This window comes from Chionomys nivalis, chromosome 4, assembly GCF_950005125.1.
Source record: "Chionomys nivalis chromosome 4, mChiNiv1.1, whole genome shotgun sequence".
In the NCBI taxonomy this organism is placed as follows: domain Eukaryota; kingdom Metazoa; phylum Chordata; class Mammalia; order Rodentia; family Cricetidae; genus Chionomys; species Chionomys nivalis.
The window spans coordinates 103,983,538-104,004,695 of NC_080089.1; the positions used below are offsets into that span (position 1 = coordinate 103,983,538).

At 50.7% G+C, this 21,158-nt stretch overlaps 1 protein-coding gene across 6 annotated transcripts; it reads right to left on the minus strand.

Moving 5' to 3' along the window:
* Positions 1–4,723: 4,723 nt before the first annotated feature.
* On the minus strand, positions 4,724–19,752 carry Hemk1 (HemK methyltransferase family member 1). Of its 6 annotated transcripts, XR_009057016.1 has the most exons (12): positions 19,719–19,741; positions 18,410–18,794; positions 18,024–18,115; positions 17,619–17,712; positions 9,621–9,755; positions 9,016–9,080; positions 8,682–8,899; positions 7,356–7,464; positions 6,541–6,636; positions 6,286–6,399; positions 5,235–6,173; positions 4,724–5,111 (listed from the first exon to the last, which is right to left on the minus strand). XR_009057016.1 is itself a non-coding variant. In XM_057767992.1 (11 exons), exons 2-11 carry the CDS (start codon positions 18,638–18,640, stop codon positions 6,137–6,139), a joined length of 1,191 nt encoding a protein of 396 aa, XP_057623975.1. In that variant the 5' UTR covers positions 18,641–18,794; positions 19,715–19,752; the 3' UTR covers positions 4,724–6,136. The 6 variants fall into 6 exon arrangements, 5 of the variants coding, with proteins under 5 accessions (XP_057623975.1, XP_057623976.1, XP_057623973.1 ...); XM_057767992.1 differs by having other exon boundaries at positions 4,724–6,173; positions 19,715–19,752; XM_057767993.1 differs by having other exon boundaries at positions 4,724–6,173; positions 8,682–8,731.
* Between the last annotated feature and the right edge of the window lie 1,406 nt (positions 19,753–21,158).

Below are 21,158 nucleotides of genomic sequence, written 5' to 3' on the forward strand. Positions count from 1 at the left end.
ACTTCTCCACAGTTCCTTGTTCCTCATCCAGAGTAGTCACAACCTTACACTGGCCAGGGACAGGGTCCAAAGGTAACAGCTGGCAACTCCAGCTTTGAGAACCAGAACACTAAGATCCTCAGGGACAACCAGATCCAGTTCCAGGATAGAATGGTGACGGAGGACTGCCTGGTGATTGGCAAGAGCCCAGCTATCCACTGACACGGAGGGGCAGACTTTCTTCTAGACACAGGTTGCTGTACTCAGCTCACGGACATGGCATGCATATAGTGTGGGCCTTCCTCCCGCTCCAGGGCTGCTAGGCCAACCACATGACTCCATGGGAATCCAGGACCAGGACCTGGGTAGACCTCATATAATCAAAAATAGTTGAAGGAGGCCAACCTTGCACTCTCTCTAATCCCAGACCACTCTCCCCATTGCTCCTAGGGTCTCGGCCAGCCACTCTGTTCTGAGAGATGGCCCACTCTCTCTAAAGACTATAAAGTGTTGCATACCTCAGGCTGGCAGACTGAGGGGGGCTCACCACCACCCACCCTGGCCACATCCCCTCTGAGGAGAAGTATCCAAGGCAATGTATCATGTGTCTCTAAACTCTTCCAGCCTCCGCCCATTTCCACATTCCAATTCCAGAAATACTTCCATTTTTAAGTGTTTGCCATCACGGAACTGTTACAGTGTGGACCTGGGTTGTCCTTCAAAGACTTCTGTGCTGGAGGCCTGGTCCCCAGCTAGCGGCGTGACGAGATGTGGTGGGAGCTTTAAGAGGCCGGTTCTAGTTGGAGGCAGTAAGAAACTGGAACCTATAGAAAAGTGTGTGCTCTCATTTGGTTCCAGTTGCTGTGATAAAAACACCTACGGAAACCTCCCCCTTCCAGCTGTGGAGGGCGGGTGTATTTCAGCTCACAGGCTACAGACCAGCACCGAGGAACTCAAGCACTGAGAACCTGGGGGCAGAAGTGACACACAGACCGAGGAGGAACACTGCTCACTTTCTAACACAGCCCAGGCCCACCTGCCTAGGGAAGGTACTTCCCACAGTGGGCAGGCCCTCCAGCATAAATTAGCACTAAGAAACTAGCCCACAGATGTGAAAACAGGCCAGTCTGACGAGACAATGCTTCACGTGAGGCTCCTCTTCCCAGGTGCATCAAGTTGACAGCCCAGGCTGCCATGAAAGCACTACTGTCTCAGGAGCCTTCTCTCTTTTTCCTCCACCTTCTTTCTGCTTTGTCACGTGCCCAGCAGAGCTTGCCAATCCTGAGCTGAAACAACGAACCAAACGAATCTTTCCTCCTTGTAAGAGATTTTGTCACAAGAATATAAATTAAGTGATAGGCAGGCCAGGGTAACTCTGGGTAAAGGTACTCAAGGCCAAGCCTGAAGAATGGAGTTTAAGCCCCAGGACACACACAGTGGAAACCTACAAGTTTCCCTCTGACATCCACTAGCATGCTGTGGCATGGATGGACACACACACATACACACACAATAAGTAAATGAGTGTAATTTAAAAAAACATTTTTAAAAAGAATACAAAGTGACTGACCAAGCTCCATGGAGCATCAAGATCTGTATTAGTTTTCTATAGTTGCTGTAAAAGATTACCATAGATTTTGTAACTTAATATGCACAACTACACTGTATAATTCTAGAGGTTAGAAATCCAAAATCAATTCCACTGAGCTGAGTGAAGATGTAGGCAGGATTGCATACTTCTCTGAGGCTCTAGGGAAGAAGCTGTTTGCATTCCTTGGCTCTTGGCTGGTTCCTCCTGCAATCACACAACACTGACCTCTGCTTCCGCTCACTTTTGACACCCGTCTCCTTTCTATAGACACCTGTGAATCATGTGTTTACCTGAACAACTCACAACTTTCCCTTCTCCAGATCTTCAGCCACAAGTCTGGGAAGAAGCATCTGTTGGTAAGCTACCTGCTGCACAAACTCGAGCGCCTGAGTTAGCATCCCCAGCACCATGCAAAAGCTAGGCATGGTGGCACACATCTGTAACCCCAGCGTGGGAGGATGGAGGCAGGAGTCCTGGCATTTGTGTAATTCGTGAGATCCAGATCAGTGAAAGGCCCTGTCTCAAAACACGGTGGTGACTGAGGCCTTTGCTCCCCCATGCATGTATTCACACCTGCATACTCGTGTGAACACATACATACCACACACAGGCATACACACATAATCTTTATTCATATCTGGCAACGTCCTTTGTACCATATAAGGCAACAGTCATGGGTTGGGGAAAGAGGACACAGGTGTCTTTAATCACCATTATATTGCCTATCTTGTGTACAGAGTTGCTTTGTTTTGTCTCAAACCCAGGGTCTTGTTCAGGGCAGAGAGTTCACAAAGAGAGACCAGACCACCATCCTAGCCACCACCTCGACTGCTTAAGGCCTAGAGCTCCAGAAAGCCTGGCGCCTGCGCCTGCTGCCACCAAGAACAGCCTGTTCTCCTGGCATGCTGTGGGGCGGGGATCAGGTGCATTGGAGCCCTCAAAGAGATTATGGCTCAGCTTGAGCAGCTGCCTGGCTCAGGCAAGAAGCCAGAGCTCACGGTTTCCTCTCCCTGCTGACTAGAATATGTGAGTGCTATTGTCAGGTCAGATTTGGGCCACTCGGGAAGTTCTAGCCTCGTGTAGAAAATGGATATGGGGTCAGTTTATCGATGGACTTTCACTAAACCTGCAAGTCCCACTCTCACAGGGCTCCCAGAAAGAGACCAGAAGGTTTCCAAATTCAGGAGCCAGATATATGAGTAGGGGAAGGCACAAAGTCAGGGCAAGTGTGCTAGGATTTAGCAGGTATGACCTGGATTGGCACTGATGGGCAAGGGAACTCCAGAAGGATGCATTACTGGGGAAAGGGGAAGTATTTGGAGGAAGGTACCGCAGGGTAGCTGAGGTCCAGGCAGTAAAGAATCTGAAGGTGGATGGGGAAAGATGGGGCTGGGCTGCAGAGACTGAAGGGTTTCCCACTTGGGCCCAGCAGTTCTCAGGCCCTTCAGTGGTGAAACTCTTTATCCTGATAGAAGCTTACTTATGGGGCCCCTGATAGAAGCTTACTTATGGGGCCAGGGAGCGGTATCCTGGGGCTTTTCTCAGAGATGTCTTCCCCCACCTCTTCAGACAGCACTCTGCAAGGCAGAGACCATGCTCAGGTACTGCAGATCCAGTTAAAGTTTAGAACAGAGATTGGGAACAGATGCCCAGGGTCCATGGAAGCGGGCCTGCAGGAAAGGGTGCACTTCTTGTAGCTGGGGACACATTTTAATAAGGCAGCTGAATAGGCCACAAGGAATAAGCCATAGGAAGTTACACAAATTATCCGACTGTGAGGCAAGACCATAGCTTCTCCCCCTGCTCTAGCAGGGGACAGACTTCTCTCCCAGGATCTGGCCTCAAGACCTCAGGGCCTGTAGAACCTGCAGAGCCTGGGTGGTACCATTTGTACCACATCCTCCTGCACTGTCCCCAAAGGACTCCCTGTGTCAAGCTTCTGGCACTAGCATTAGGAGAAAGAGGAGGATAGGGCATGTGAGTCTGGCTTTTCCAGAGTGGAGCCACTGGCTGCCACGGCCCTGATGGAGAGAACTGATGAGGAGAGGAAGAGGCTGCTCCTGACAGCTCCGTCTCCAGTGGGTGGAGTCACCAAGGGTCCAGGACTAAAATCCTGTCATCTTTCCTTTGCTGACTGCCATATCTCTGCCTGCCTCATATTGGTGCTGAGCTGACCCAGCAGGGTACAGGACCTTCCCTGTCTGACCTCAAGGCAACAGAAACACCCACAATGTACCAAGAAAATCCCACAACCATCCTTGCGGTAAAGCACTTTGGCCCCGTTTCCCAAGGTTTGAAGGCCAAAGCTAAATAAGGCACAGTCATCTGCCCAAGGTCACATGCTGGTAAGGGGCAGCCTCTAGAATCCAAACCTGGGTCCATATGGCTCCAGCAAGGCAACTCAGTGTCTAGCCCAACTAAGCTAGCAGCTACAGTCTGGAGGCTCTGCCTTGCCACTCTACTTGGCTTGGACTTTTACCCCAGTGGAGTCAAGCCCTACATTCTTCTGGGAAGGAAGTTGTCCCAAGGGTGGCTCCTGCTCCAGTGACCCCAACTGCCCCTCCACTGCCATTCTCCACCACTGTCTCTTTGGGTGCCATACTGGCAGGCTCTCCAGGCCTTACCTCAGAAATAGGACTGAGGCCAGGAGGGAAAACTGTCAGAAAACTCAGCACTGAGTATAACCCAAGCTGTGAGATGAGAGGGCAACAGACGGCTGTGAGGTCACGGCAGCCTGATGTCTGAAAAGAGACAGAGCCAAAGGGCAGAGGCAAGAGAGAGAAGGCGATTTTCATACAGGCTTTGGCAAGCAAAGGGCAAACGGCATAGGAGGCTCAGGAGGTGAGGAGCCTTGCTCTGGTTGTACCCCTGTTACCTCCCAGGTTCTTTCTGAAACAGTCATGAGGGAAAGCCCAGGCTCTCTACTTCAAGGGAAGCCAGACACAGCTTGAGGGCCACATATCTAGTGCTAGACATCAGATAGGTCACCAGGGCCAGATGCTGGGGCTCTGAGACCTGCGGTACAGCCTCTGCCAACACAAATAAACCCTTTAACCACAGCAGCAGGCATCGTTTAAACAGGATATAAGTCTGGAAATACAAACTCCCAGAAAGCGAGAGCCTGACTTCCTTTCTCAGCCTAGCTACCTTGTATCATGGGACTTCAGGCAGGCCTTCTCTTAGCAGTCTGACCCTCCTGCCTGGACTGTGGGCATTTAGATGCCAGCATGCATGTTCTATCTTGGTGATCTAGATGCCAGCATGCACGTTCTACCTTGGTGATCTAGATGCCAGCATGCACGTTCTACCTTGGTGATCTAGATGCCAGCATGCATGTTCTACCTTGGTGATCTAGAACAGAATAAAGCAACGCTACTTCCTGTACCACGCTTGGACTGAGAAGAGTCCATACCTCGGAGAAAGGCGGTAACTGGGTCCAACTCCAAGACTGGACCTGGTACCCAGCTGTCTTGGCTTTGGTGGTGCTGTTTGTTGCCTATCAGCGCACACTGTCTCTGGCTGTTGCACCTTAGGTAAGGCCCTGGGGGCAGGGAAGAGTCAGGTAGAATGGACGTGTTTAGTCTTCAACACTTGACGAACTACCCAGATGCAATCTTGCATCAACACTCAGCACTGAGAAGCTTCCTGTTGCTGTTGACAGTACCTGATCTTTGGGCCTCCTGGTAGCCGTGAATCTGCCCAGAGCTGGAGCAAAGGTCATGATTCAGTGACCACACTTGGTTGGGTGCATCAGCCGGGGAGATATATTGTGGGTTATTTGAACTCCAAATTTGAATTTCCACATTTGGAAAGGAAGTTCAATAAAAGCAAACAAAAGTCCTGTGGGGTTTTTTCCACCTTACTGTCTCAAACCTTCACTGACATCAGTGTGGGCATGCAACCCCAGGATCATGTGTCAAAAAACCCTCAACTCCACCCTCATCCTCAGATATGGCCCCCATGCTCAGTCTGGGCCCAGTCAAGGAAGGGTACATAGGCATACCCGGGCTGGAGGTAAACGATGTTAACCCAAAGAATGAGCTCTTCTGTGCAGCCCCTACAGTGTCTAAGGGCAGGATTAAGCCTCATACCCCTACCCCCATCATGTGCTCTCCTTACACTGGGCCCCACCCCTATCACACAGTCTGCTCGACTTACTGGAGTAGGAGGCTCTAAGGCCTAATCCTATACAGAGGACAAGGGCCAACAGATACTGCTAACAAACGCTGGTCTACCATTTATTGTTCTCTCGGTACCTAACTGGCCACATTTCCCAGTATCTTCTCAGCGGTTTCACCACAGGACACCAAGTAGACCGCGACACTGAGGAGAAAGAGCTGGGCCTGAAACCCAGCTCTCGAGTCTCTGTTCTTTGCTGCCCCAGGAAGAACACTCCATCCTTATTTCCAAGTCTCCTAGCAACATCCATCTTGGGGAATCGCAGAACCATGGGCCATGCCTGTGGTTCTGGACAGCATTACTGCCTCCCTCTGAGCAGTATTCCATGCAGGGCCAGCCAGGCCCCCAGCAGACTGGAATCCTGGCCAGCTGTTCAGAGTAGCCACACTATGCTGCAGACTTCCGGACATGCAGGAACCGGGACCTGGGGAGACAGGATGAGTATCTGGGTACCATCTATGCTCTAAGGAATGCACGAGTGGTGGGGACTGCTAGAGAACACGGAAGGAGTACAGCGACGGGAGCTGTAGCCTTACCTCCCACAGAAGTCTTTCCGTACAGCCACAAGACTAAGACGCAGGTGGGGCCGGCTCTGAAGCCAGCTGCTGACAAGCTCTGGGTGTCTTGGGTCCACTTCTAAGAAGATACTTCTACATGGTGGAAAGAGAGGTCAGCCCAGCTAGACAGGGCCAGGACCTGTGCTTCTACATCATCTGGACTGCAAGAGGCAGGGGAACAATGATTGCCAAGACGTGTCAATCACACAGTGGAAGTGGAGGTGGTGTCCATACCCAGAGGCATTCAATAGCCGGGGAGCCAAGGTTAAGATGCGGGTAATGATGTTCATGCCTTCCTCACCACCATCCAGGGCCACCAGGTCTTCATAGCTGAATGGGAAAACAGTGGCAGGTGAGAGACTGGGGTAGGGTAGGTGAAAGGGTTGACAGGCCAGGGGGCATCCACAAAGGGCCTGGGACTTAGACCCTGGGCGGAGAGGTAAGCTGAGAATCCATTAGCAAGTGGTTCCTAAATGGACAGCAGGCTTTACCTTCCTGCTCGCTCTTGCAGACCTACCCCCCAGAGCAGGGCCAGATGGACATGGGAGTCCCACTGACAGACAGCCCTTAGGGCATGAGGCTCTCTCAGAACCCAGCTGTTCCTGCTCTTGATCTGACTACTTCTATGGGCCTAGAAAAGAGGAGCCAGCATCCACCCAGTGTCACTAGGCTATGGAGGGACATGTGGTTACACTGGGTTTCCCGTCCTTGTAAATGCAGGATGGCTGTAAATCATCATGGGGCAGCCGCCCTCTCTGGTGTACAATGGCACATTCCTCCATAAGTGCCTTCTATCACGATGCCTGATGTCCTTCCCATGGTCCTGCAAGCACTACCACTTTTCAAAGCAGAAATGGAGGCTTAGAGAGGCTAGGGACCTCCAGGAGTCAGAAGTGCGAAGGCAAAAACTGTCCCAGTAAGGCTGTGGTGCTAACGTGCGCCTCTCGACACTGCTGTCCCTCCGGGCCACACCTGTTTTCTCCAGACAGAAGTCCTCCAGCACAGAAGGATCCCAGTAGAGCTTCTCCAACGTTCCACCCACCCTGTACCTGCAGATCTCTGGGGCCAGCTGTTCCATGTCCTTGTGGAAGACGTAGGGAGGGTTACTGACCACCAAGTCTATGGGACCCCAGGGCAAAAGGTGTGTCCAGCACCCTTCTGTGGACAAAGAAATGGACACACAGAATGGAGTGGTCCACTGAGAAGGGAAAGTTGGTAGCCCCACTTGCCATCTTGTCCCTTGGGCAGTCCCTCTTCCCAAGTCATACTGTGGGCCTGTCTCTAGACCTGGCCAAACTTGAAGATTAGTAGCCAGAGTCACTACTTAGCAGGCTGGCCAGAAGTGGACATGCTCTGACAGGCAGCCTTTCACCTAGCATGTCCGCATTCTCTCTGCTCCCTGTCAAGGCCTCCTCAGTAAGCAATATTCAAATGCCACTTCCAGAAACCCCTCCCTGATTACACAGGCAGAGGAAGGGCTTCTCGCTCTGCAGCCCTCTGGCCTTGCTACTCTCTGCTTTATAAACAGTATGTTCTGAAAGCATAGGGAGGGCAGACCGGCCCTCAGCCAACCCCTTATGGCTGTGTCCAGGTCCCACTTGTACCAGATACTAAACCAGGCAGATCACACTCCCACAAAACTAGGGGACCCTATGGGTAACAGAAGAATCAGAACTGGAGCTAGAAACCCGAGGCCCCTGCAAAGCAGCCCACAAGCCAGGCTCGGCTGACCACCTCTTCCAGCCCAGGTGGAGACAGAGAGGCTCACAGTATCTTGGTCCTAAAATTTTCTTTCTTAGTTGTTGCTGTTTTGTTTGATTTTTTTTTGTGTGTGTGTGTGTGTGTGTGTGTGAGATGTTTTACTTTGTATCCCAAGCTAGTCTAGACTTCACTCTGCTCCTTAGACAGGCCTTGAATTCATAGGAATCCTCTTGCCTACCCCACTGCTAAGATAACAGGTTCCTGGCTCTGAACTGCTTTCCTTTGAAAATCTCTTTATGGGTTGCCAGTAAACACACCTTAGTTAAACTTATCAGTTATAGCGATCCAAAGATAAAGAAAGGCCCTGTTTCTGGGTGGTGGGGGCTCACACCTTTATTCTCACCACTCATGAGGCAGAGGCCAACAGACAGCCAGGGCTACACAAAGAAACCCTGTCTCAACCCCGCCCACCCCCCAAAAGACCTTCATGGGTCAGGTCAGCTAAGGAGACAGCAACAGTTCCTTGTCTGTCCTCGGCAAGGGCTAATCTGAGATGGCCCACTAGTCCACAGAGATGCTTACTGGGAAACCCTCACCCCATTTCTGCAGTGCCTCACCCACCAGATTCCTCTATCCAGGATCCCCACCCCAAAAACATGGGCAGGGGGGATTACCTGAAGTTATATCAAGGGGAACGATCCGTATCCTGTCCTGCAACTGCAGCCTGGAGAGATGGGGAGGTGGCGGTGAGCATAGGATGTGAGCCGTTACCCTTGGCTGCAAGGACCAGTAGGGAAAATGAGCCCTTCTTGGACCAGCAATACAGCCACTGCTCACAGTCCGTCCATCCATAAAGCCATGGGACCAACGCCAGACAACCCTCATTGCACCTCTCCCTCAAGAGCAGAAGGCAGACAGAAGTGGGTTTGATACTAGAATAAAGGTGAAGTCCAGGCCCCCAAGTCCAACTCCCCAGTGCTGGCCCTCTGGACCTCCCGGTCCATATACCTCTGAGCATTCTTATGGGTCAGACGAACAGCAGCTTCTCCCTTATCCACAGCAATGACTTGACTCTGCCCCAAGAACAAAGGAAGAGAGGTGGAATTCTGGGAGATGCCTGTCTGAGAACTCACCCCTAGTGCCTCAAAAGAAAGAAACATGGGCCGGGCGGTGGTGGCGCACACCTTTAATCCCAGCACTTGGGAGGCAGAGGCAGGCGGATCTCTGTGAGTTTGAGGGCAGCCTGGTCTAGAAGAGCTAGCTAGTTCCAGGACAGGAAACAAAAAGCTACAGAGAAACCCTGTCTCGAAAAATAAAAATAAAAAAAAAGAAAGAAAGAAAGAAAGAAAGAAAGAAAGAAAGAAAGAAAGAAAGGAAGGAAGAAAGATGGAACAAAATTTTCCTATAGTTAGGCTCCAGCCGGACAGACAGGGGTGGAAGGCAGAGGTGATCGCCATGCTGGGCTGGGCACACCTTCCTTTTCTGGCCACTTTCCCTCAGTGCTTCTAGAAGAAGGATGTGGGTGAAGGGTCAATGGAAGGGACAGTGAGTGACTATCTCAATCTATCTCAATGTCCGATAAAGGCAGGGCAGAGGAGAGCCAGGGGGCTTACCTCAGGGAGCTGACTCAGCAGGCTGAGGGCAATGGCTCCTGATCCACAGCCCACCTCCAGAATGAGGGGACCACCCTGGGCTCCCACTGCAGAGGGTCTCTGGGCCACTTCCTCTAAAATCCATTCAACCAGTTCCTGGAAGGCAGAGGGTCTGGATTAGACTGGGTGCCATCTTGCTCCTGGGGAGCCTTAAAAAGAGGTTCAAGCAGTTGGTTCCTGGTGAAGACAGAAAGGTGGGGACTGCCAAGGCCAAAATGATCCTGACATCAGCAAGGACCCTGAGTGGATCACTTTGTCCCTGCATGCCTTAGTTTACTCATCTGCAAAACTGTGCACTGCCCTCAAGAACACAGTAAAAATTAGAGTAATACACCTGACCCCTTATCTGCCTACGTGCACTTAATCAACCCCAGTTATGCCTGTCAGGACATTTTCCAATTTTATACTCACAGCAATGCTGAGAACCATATTTGATGGCCAATCCCTCTGTTCCTGGTCCCTATCTATCCTTCTAGAGACTGTACTAATTTGTTGATCATCACCACTGGCTCATAAAGAAACACCCACGGGTCAAGGCCCTACCTAGAGCCTGAACTGTAGCTCGTAGTGGTCAAGAATCAAAGGCTTCGGGTTGAGGATATAGCTCAAAGGAAGAGCACTTGCCTAGCATATGTAAAGTTCTGGGTTCCACCCCTAGTACCATGGGGAGAAAATAAATAAATCAGGGGTGGCTGGTGTACCCTCAGAGTTGTGTTTGGGAATTCCCAGAGACTCCTAGACCAAAGGGACAAGCAGTTACCTTCACGGGGCAGGGACACACCTCTGTCCACATCTCATACCTGCAGGTGGCTGTGGCACACACAGAACATGGTAAAGGGGCACAGGTGTGGTGAGAGCCTGTCTGGACGGTACCCACTTCTGCAGCAAAAGTATACTTTCAGCAAACATCAGCAGGAACGCAAGAGGGTTTAGGGTCCTGCCCACCATCTGATGCCCACTGGGACTGTACATGGTAATCAGCACATGGTGAGCTAGGAGTGAAGGGTGAAGGATGTTGTTGTCCAGAGCTGAAATGTTTCTACCCAGAGGAGAGTGGGGGATCCAAGCATACAGCAGGTTGTCTTCTCAAAGATAACCCCCTTGGGTATGGGCAGAGGTGTAGCGAGCTGCGTGAAGCCACACCTGATGGCAATGTAGAGAGCTGCGTGGAGTCGCACCTGATGGTGCTGGCTCCCGCCCTCCGCGATCCCGAAAGCGAGTGCTCTCTGTGATGAGCTCCTATGGCTAAAGCCTGACTTATGCTATTATCACGCAATGACTGTCAGCTGCTTGCATATGCGTGAACCTATGGGCAGTGCCCACCTGGCAATCTGAGGTTGGCGGCCCAGGCCTACTTAAGGGCTGGGAGAGGTTTGCCCGGAGAGAGAGAGAGAGAGAGATTTTACAACTGTCAAAAGGTTCTGAATAAAACTGCAGTGAGAAGAGCTCTGGTGTTGCGCGTCCTCCTTGCTGGACGAGGGGGGCCGCGACAGTTGGTGGCCCGTACGGGGATCCTCCAAACCTCTCTCCGTGGAGCCCAGAACTTGCTGCAGTCAGGGGGTGCACCGGATAATCCTCAGGTAAAGGCTGGGGATCCGCGAAAAAAGCGGGTTTTCCGCTCTCGCCAGTAGAAGGGAGAGTGGGGGTAATGAGATCTGCGACTATAGCAGACGGATCAAAATGAGAGCCACGACCAAAGTGGACGGTTTAAAATGAAAATAAAAGAATGGGATTTTAGAATGGGTGCTTCAACATCACACCTGATTTTTCTGGCTCTTAACGAGCTGTTAAGGAGCGCACTGGAAAGATTTTTGACTGAATGTGACACAATTGCTCCTTGGTTTGTCGTCTCTGGCAATCTTAATGTGTCATCCTGGGACAAGCTTGGTAGAGATCTGAATTTTGCTGCAGAACAAGGTACGCTAAGGAAGGGAGTTAGATTCATGTGGTTTGAATTACCGAGACCTCCTGAGTTTGCAGTGGAGAGTGAGCAGCTGCGGCTCCAAGGCCAAGCAGGGCTGAGGGTCTGCGAACCTACAAACACCCAGGACCTGCCTTGAGGACCAACAAGGCCAGAACGCTAGGCCACTCCCAGCGTGTGCCTCAGGGCATAGAAGCGCAGCACAACCAGGGCTGTTCTGCGCTGCCACGCCTCCACCTTCCAGCTCGGTGGGGAGGTAGAGTCTCTGCCTCTCCCCAGTCGCTGCCGTGACCTGCGTCCAAACGAGGCTGAAAATGGCAGTAAAAATGCAACGTCCCCGCTCAGCAGGAAGTAGCCAGATTGACAACGCCCAAATTCCCTAAAACGTGTAAGTGGGGACCCTTCAATGGTTGCAGAGCAGCAAGCCTGCTTTCCTGAGTTCCGCTCCACTCCGTGCACCAGTCTGGACCCAGAACGAATGCAGCTGGGGCAGAAAGGCAGCTGGAGCAGAGCTTTGCTAGGTGGCTGTGGTGGAAGGCACATTGCCTCAGCAGCCGGTACCTAGCCTGGCGGATGCCACAGCAGTGCTAAGAGTATCAGCAAAGCAACAAGTGCTGGAGCTGAGACAAGCTGGAGCACAGACCCCACAGGGCTGCCCGAGAACGCAGTGTAGCTGCAGGGCAAGGAAAAGGCAATGGCAGTTTCAGGTTCTGCACGCTGCTGAAGAGTCTGCGACAGAGCGAATTTAAATCAAGAGACTGCCCTATTGTAAGAGCAGGTACCTGTGTGTACTGTTTTAGCCAAAGGGTTGGTAGAATACCATAGCCCAAATGGGAGGTTGGGTCTAATGGTGATTAGGAACCCTACTGCTGGCAATCTCAACACCTGTTGTCATGGGCATTTATCTTTAAATCCTGTGTAAGATCAGACAACTCATGAGAATGCAGCATATGGTCACTTAGCAGAAGCAGGATCAGCTGAGCTGCTAGGGAAGCCAAAGAGGTGCACGAGAAGGTGTCTTCCATGCACTCAGCTGACAAGAATGAATGTGCCACGGGGGTATGGCAGCTGGGGTATGTTAAGAGACGCAAGTCCATACCCTAGTCTGTCAGACATTTCTATCCATCCAGGGCTGTGTGTGACCAGCATTCAGTATGAAACATTAACCCATGCAGCTAATCTGTCTAAAGAATTGTCTAGATATCTTTTAGGTAATTGGTCTAGTGAATTCGAAAACAACTGGAAAAGCTGCGGATGACGATTGCGACTGCAGATTCCACACGCATGGATGCCAGCCTGGCAGAAGGACTATCCTCCTGGATCATCTGAAGGAGTGGGCGGGAGTAGGAGCCCTAACAGGCTTAATGGTGCTTGCCTCCCTGGTATGCCTGTGGTGCGTCTGTCACATAAGGGTTTCACAGCATCGCAATGCAGTTATGATCATTCAGGCCTTCACGGCCATTGAAGCAGGACAGTCTCCCCAAGTTTGGCTATCTAAAAAGAGATAGAAGCGAGCACAGGATGCGAGGCTTGCGCACTGCACTTGAGGTAAGCATACATCAACCTCAAGAAGAGCAAGTCTGATTGCATGTGGGTTGGTGTCTAACTCCCACCTCTGTAAAAAGACACCAGCAGGTCTAGTGTTCTCTGGGTGAATGACACCTGGACGGACACTAGCACATGTTCCATTTTTAACAGATCAGACCTCTACTCTTGCCTGTAGCTTTACAAAACAAAAAGGGGGAACTGTAGCGAGCTGCGTGAAGCCACACCTGATGGCAATGTAGAGAGCTGCGTGGAGTCGCACCTGATGGTGCTGGCTCCCGCCCTCCGCGATCCCGAAAGCGAGTGCTCTCTGTGATGAACTCCTATGGCTAACGCCTGACTTATGCTATTATCACGCAATGACTGTCAGCTGCTTGCATATGCGTGAACCTATGGGCAGTGCCCACCTGGCAATCTGAGGTTGGCGGCCCAGGCCTACTTAAGGGCTGGGAGAGGTTTGCCCGGAGAGAGAGAGAGAGAGAGATTTTACAACTGTCAAAAGGTTCTGAATAAAACTGCAGTGAGAAGAGCTCTGGTGTTGCGCGTCCTCCTTGCTGGACGAGGGGGGCCGCGACACAGAGGGACCCTTCAAGGCTCAGGAAACTGGGAGGAAAGCAGTAGGTGAAAGCCCTTTGAAAGAAGCCTTCCTTGGCTCCTCTAAAGTGTCTCTGTTATCAGACTTGGAGGTTACAAACTGTGCCCCAAATCAGACCTGGCCACCCATCCTCAATAAGCCAATAAAAAGAGCCAAATTAAAAGTAGAAGGCAGAAAGGAGGGGAGGTTATGGAAGCGAAGAAGAAGGGAGGGGAGGAGAGGTTATGGGAGGAGAAGAAACGAGAAGGAAGGGGAGGGGAATGGAGAGGAGGGAAGGGGAGGAGAAGGGAGGGGAGGAGAAGTTATGGGAGGGAAGAGGAAAGGAGGGAAGAGGAAGTAAGGAGAGGAGGAAGAGGGGAAGGGAAAGGAAAGGAAGGAGAACTGAAGGGGAAGGGGAGGGGAGGGGAGGGGAGGGAAGGGAAGAGATTTATTCAATGGGGCCACACTGGGAGGAGGGACAAAGAAATCCAGAAAACCCTTCAAGTCCATCTCAGATTCCTGAAGTGAGATCAAAATTTAAACAGCGGGCCAAGGATATGCAAGTCTAGGCAGTCGGGTCAAGGTGTGGTCCTGCCCACCACTAAGTCATCATTGCCTAGGCTTCAGTCTGACAAGTTGTTAGGACTGTGAGATCCCTTTGTGGGAGACAAGCTCCCTGCTGACTAGTGCATGAGATTTCTCAGGAAATCCCTACTTCTTTGGGGTCTGATAGATTGAGGGACACAGTTACCTCTTTAGAACATCTTCATTCTGCAGACCGGTTGCATCTCTACAACCCAAAGATCTTCAGCCTGACTTGAAGATCTAGGACAGGGGTTGCCTCTCTTGTGATATTAAATTATGAGAAGACTAGGCCCAGTGGAGCAAACAGCATCGGATCATCCAAACCCCCTTTCCTTTTAAGTTTGTCCTGCTGAGTCTCAAAAGCATTTTGTCCTTCCTAGGGCCCCAATCCCAGTGGCAATGTTCATTCATACCAAAGGTAACAAGTCCAAAGCAGACAGAGAGGAGAGCTGGACCAGCCTGCCCTGATCCAAGCCCATTGTGCACTACTGCCTATAGATGAGGAGCTTGATTCAGTCCTGTGCCAGGGATGAATGGAGAACACTGGGTGTGTGCACCAGACTGGGCTTATAGCTCACAATCTAGGACTGTGACTGAGAGGCTGTGGTAAAGGCTGAAAGGCTGGCAAAATGACAGCCTATGTTAGGGGTGTGAGTTTCTCTGGGTTTCCTGGCCACAAACAGCCCACTCTGGCTGGAGGATGACCCCTCAGCCAGCCCACACTGGCTAGCCACCTCACAGAGTCATTCCTGACCTCAGACACACACACCATCCATGCAAATGGCCACTTGGGGCAGGGCTGAGAGACTGAGCCCTCATTGACACCAGTGGCCTCTTACCTTCCTTTCTACCACAGACCATGGAAAGCTCATCTTGATCAGACCATCTGGGGACTATCTATGTTGAGATTACATTCAGAAAGTCTAGATAATTCTTTCCGAGGCAGTAAAGACCTTCCCTCTACCTAACACTCTTGGCTCTTTGAGAAGGATCTGAGCCACGCTGGTCACAGATCCAGATCATCTGTTCCAACTGAATCCAGGAAGAATTCAAAACATGGGGTGACAGATAAGAGAAATAGGAATCAGAGGCAGGGAAAGGGCTGCATAAGCCTTACAGAGGCAAAAGAGAAATAGGAGTCAGAGGCAGGGAAAGGGCTGCATAAGCCTTACAGAGGCAACCGAGGGCTCAGAAGGCTTCCCATGAGCACCCTGTAGAAGGATCATCTCCCTGGTGGGCCAACACTAGTCAGGTGTACGGCCTCCCTAAAACAGTGCCGGCACTAGGCTCCCACAGCCGATACAGTCATACCACACAGATGGGGATTAATGGCTCACACCCCAGACTTCAGTTTCCCACTGTACAGACTGCCATACAGGAGACTCAGCCACCCTCTCACCACCCCCCAGGGAAAATAAAACTCATCAGGCCACAAGCCACTTGCAACTTTGCATTTCAGACTTTCACACCCACCAGCAAAAACCGCCCTTTGATGGATAGAGAATACAGACTCCGTGACCCCTCCCCTGCACCCAATCTCTCTACTCTCTGCCACAGGCCACGTCCTCTTGATTTCTTAGTAAAGCACCCCTGCCTGATGTGGCTTCACATTGGGGCGAACCTGGTGAGTTCTCAGAAATGTCTGTACAGTGAGGCAGACCTGGCCCCCCAACCACAGCATCCTCACTCTTCCCCTCCTCAAGCAGCAAAGGTGCCTTCCTGGCCCAGACACCCCGAGAGTGGGTGGGGCACACGGGAGCCAAAAGCTCACACCCAACACCCAGAATCCAAACACACAAACCAGATACCACCATGATAGCTGCCCTTCTATGTCTGAGCCTTGACAGTCTCCATGCATAGCGAGTAATCTCCTGGCCCGAAGTCAGGTATTTGGAGAAAGCTACAGGGCAATCTTCCAAAAGCCTGAAGATGACAGGTCACATCCTGCTTTTGAGTGTACCCCGTCCCAGGTTATGTCAGTACTAAACAGAAGAGAGTCAGGAAGTTCAGGTGCAGCCCATGGGTCCCTTCCTTGATAGCTCTTTGACTTCTCAAGGCCTAAGACTTCCTTGCAGTTCTGCTCCAATTTTGGGGAATGAGGTGAAGTTCAGTCTTTCAACCACATGATAAGGGGGTACTCCAGGTGATCAGCGAATTTTTTTAATATGCATATTATTTTGCTGGTATGTATGTCCATGTCCAGTGTGCATGCAGTGCCCACAGGGGTCAGAAGAAGATGTTAGATCCCATGGGATTGTAGTTACAGATGGTTATAAGCCACTGTGTAGGAATTGAACCTGGAACCTCCAGAAGAGCAGCCAGTGCTCCTAACCACTGAGCCATCTCTCCAGAAAGATCAGAAGATGTTTAGATGTGAAGTGAAACTTTAATTGTCGAAGAAGGCAAATAATAAGGAAGGTTGATCCGATGATTACGTGAAGACCATGGAATCCGATCAAGGGACAGAGATTGAAAGGGTGAAGGACAGACAGCTCAGAGGCCCTGGCTAGCAAAAGTGGAAGAGGATGGACTTTTCCCAAAAATGTTTATTTGCCAAGAAATCTTTCCAGAAACAATCTTTTCCAAAATCTAGCGCCCTCTGATTTTGCTCAGCATCCCCTCTGCAGCCCCATACCACGCCAGAGTCCACTTCTAGCTCCCAGTTCTGCCATCAACAAAATAAGGGAGCAGTGTAAGAAGGACAGAGAAACATCGCTCCTAGATCAGGGTGTGTCCCCAAGGGACAGCATGCATGAGCCATACAATCCCCAGCTCTGGCCATCTGAGGGACTGACATAGACAATCACCTGACCAGACAACAGACCTATGCAGGTCACCCAGTCACAGATACCCTGGCCTGGCAGGCCAACACTCTCATCATCTGAGCCGGCAGCAACAGCCTCTAAAATCACACTGCTCATTCCGGGCCCCCGAGTGCCCAGCCAGAGCCCTCTCTACTTCTCCCTGCTCTCTAAGTTGCTGGAGGCCATTTATTTTCTAAGGGTCGAGTCGGCCATGGGCCTACAGGACAGCTCCTAAGGAATGGTCACCATGATGAAGCGCTGGGAGAACACTTGGAGCATTCTATGTCACTTCCAGTCCTTGGAGCTGGGTGGAGGCTTGGAATGTGAAGAGAGTCAAAGGAAGAAGGCAAGAGGAGTCTTCTACCGTGGCTCAGCCAACCTAGCCAGCAAGAAGGAAGTGTGGAAGGGCACACTGCCCCTGTGAATGGCAGTCATGGGGCCCCAGCACCCCCTGGAGGAAGTCTGGAGCAACACAGGTACCTTCCCCATTTTCTCATCTCCATCCTGACTTATTTCAGTGATACACTCACTTCCGTCTCTGGCCGAGGAATGAACACTGGGGGTTCCATTTTCAGATTGAGTCCCTGGAAGTCCCACTCCCCAAGGATATACTGCACCGGCATCCTGCAAGAGGAGCATTCAGGGAGGTCATCAGTACCAGAACCAGGACTAACAAGGCCAGAGCTGAAGTGACGATGACTGTGGCCAAGACTATCAGGCAGGTTCCCATCTGCAATACCTAGGACACAGTCAGGCCTCCCCTTTTCCCTTCTTTAAACTTACTATACCAGTCCCTCTCTTGCCACTTCCTCACCCCAATAGATCTCTAGTCCTTAGACATTTCATGCCTCCATGACCATAACTTGGCGGGACTAGGGAAGGATGATTCTCTGTTCCTAACCTAAGAGTTCTCAGATCTGTCCATGGCTGCTTACCTCTGTAATCGATGACTGCACAGTTCCTGGATGTACTGCAGTTGTTTAGGGGTCAGTGGCTTGGTCCAAAGTACTGGTCTCAGGCTCTGAAACTGTCCCCATGGAGAATGTGAGTGGCTGGCTCCCTTGGTTTCTTGTGTGGACAATGGACTCAAGACTCTGGACTCAACACTAGCCACTTAGTCCTCCCTGGGCCTGCAGAGCCTGGAATGCACTGTAACTGTTTGTTGGGTGAACGAATATCTGCCTGAAACATCTGTTCAGCCAAATTCCACCAGTCTCTGCTAAGCACCCTGAGGCAAACAAAATAAAATAGCAACCCCCCCTGGATATCTGTTCCCCAGTTCTCCCTCCTCCCTCTTTTTATCCCCAACACGGCACTTAACTGTTTTGGCTCCAAGAACATGGGCCACGATGTACTCACTGGACTCCCGGGCCTCTGGGATACCCCTTTGCTCAAAGACCTGTGTCCAGTGGCTGACCACCTCTGTGGCACTCAACAGCCCAGACAGAGATGAACGAGGCTTCCATGAGTTGAGGGCCCAGCCTTGGGGGGCTCCCCTCCTTCCCCTGGAACCAGATAGGAGGGTCCAAAGTATTCGCCCCCAAAGTTTCATGTCGTAGAGAAAGGTTTGCAAGTTCCTAAGTCTCCCTTGTGATACCAGTCACTGAGGGAGGTGCCGGGGTGACCCCTAGGCTGGACTGGCTGCAGAAGGATCAGTCATGAGCTCTGGTTCTCTGGTGTTTTATTTCTCAGATGCTGTTGTCATCCTAAAGGAGATGAGGAAAGACTCAAAAGCTGCCTGAAAAGAGTGTGCTTTTTAGTCTGTCACTCCTGGACTCTATTCACACCCTCAACCACCTACTTGATTTCTTCTTGTCTTGGCCAGTTATTATTATTATTATTAATTATTATTATTTTTACATGAAGTAGGTTGAACTGGTAGAGCTTGGTTCCTGTTAATAGCCAGGGTGTGGGCTTGGGAGTAGGGCTAATGTCAGACCCCAGTGTATGTGAGCTCAGCCAAATCATTGTTTCTGACTTCCAGTTTGAGCATCCATAATGTGGGGGAAATAACACCAGCTCTGTGGTGACTGGTGCCTTAACCAATGGATGTCAAGGGCCTGTACAACAGTTCACCACACACCAGAACTCATTAATGAAGGGCAGGAGACTGACATGCTCGGAGCTTTGCTTCACATCCTGTATGCACCATCATTGCTTGGAAGTTGAATTTTTCCCTCCAATTTAACCCATAACTCTAGACATTAGCATGAATTGAAGGCTGAAAAATTGTTACACTCAAGTTAACATAAATAAGTTATCTGAAAACTTAAACTCGGTGGTCCCCTCTACTTCCAAGCAAACTAAGTAAGTTCCAAACTAACATCTGCTGAGCACTTGCTAACAACCACAGCCTCAAAGACAGGGCTTCAGAAGAAAGAAGCAACTTGTTCCCAGGTACGGAAGGAAGCAAAGCTCCAAGTCTCAACAACACAACCCATCCCAAATACGCAAGGATACTATCAACGACACTGGTAAGCGTGCCCTCTCTCCGAGCCTGTTTGCCCTGACTGTGAGGGATAGGCCGGCCTGGTCTCAAAACGCAACATTGCGGCCATGCACTCCCATCCCGATCTCTACTGCTAGTGCATACCCAGTTGAGGGAATGAACGCTTGCCCTACTTACACACCAGCAGCAGGAACCGGCACCAGGGTCGGCCCCCGGATATGCGTATTCTGCAGTGCACTCCCTCGGCACCTTGCTTCCGCCTCAGTGTTGTTGAGAAAGTGCTCGGGTGCACCACGTTCCCCTAGACTAGGGTTCCTACAGCGGTAACTTCCGCCTTTAAAGACTACGAGAGGGCGGGCGGGGAGGCTGAGCTGACTGGCACCCACCCGCTGCCCCTCTAAGAGGAAAGTGCAGGGGTGTGTGAGGTGCTTTGTAGGGTCCCAGCCCCACTAGTCTTCCTTAAGGTCGCAGCAGAGCTGTGGCTCCAGCCTGCAGTGATTGCTTCAAGCACACGGTTTTTCCTTTACAGTAGGGGCAGTGTATGGGCAGAAACAAACAGCGAGGATTTCACCCATGTGCGCTGGGTTTGAGAACCAGACTAGATGGGGAGAAAGGGTGCTGTTCTAACACCTTGTAAGCTAAGTCTAGCAGCGTGTGGTTGGGTTCCAGTGTTTGAGGGCAGTCTCTGTTTTCGGGAAGGGACTAGACAGATAAAGACCCTCTTGACCTCACATGCACAAAAGATATGAACCAGAAAAGCGAATACTGAGAAACTGGATTTGAATCCTGATTTTGTTGGCAACTCGTTGATTAACTTTAAGTGCCCAGACCTTTCTAGGCTTTAGTTGCACCTTTTATAGAATTCATAGCGGTTGCAGGACCTGCCCCCACACACACATAATTTTAAGAAATAAAAATTTAAATTTTTGAAAATAAAAAATAGCTCATTGGGGGTAGCTCAGTTGTTGGCGTGCTCACCTAACATGCACAAAATTCTGAGTTTGGTGCCCATCAATGGGATATGGTGATACGCACTTATAAACCCCAGCTCTCAAAAGGTGGAGGCATAGAGACCAGAAGCTCATCTTTCAAGGCTTGACTGGGCTACAGAAAACCCTGTTTCAAAAAAGTAAAAAATAAAAAATCGGGGGGAAAAAGGGAGGGGGCTGTGTTGTAGAATAGAATATTTGTTTAAGATGTGTTACATTTGCTTGTGCTGCAGAATAATTGTTTAACTATGTAAAGATGTGTTGAATTTTTTTTTTTTTTTTTTTTTTTTTTTTTTTTTTTTTCTTCGAGACAGGGTTTCTCTGTAGCTTTGGAGCCTGTCCTGGAACTAGCTCTTGTAGACCAGGCTGGTCTCGAACTCACAGAGATCCACCTGCCTCTGCCTCCCAAGTGCTGGGATTAAAGGCGTGCGCCACCACCGCCCGGCTGAATTTGTTTTTTTAAGATTTATTTATTATGTATACAATATTCTTAGTATTCTGCATGTATGCCTTCAGACCAGAAGAGGGCACCAGATCTCATTACAGATGGTTGTGAGCCACTACGTGGTTGATGGGAATTGAACTCAGGACCTTTGGAAGAGCAAGCAGCACTTTTAACCACTGAGCCATCT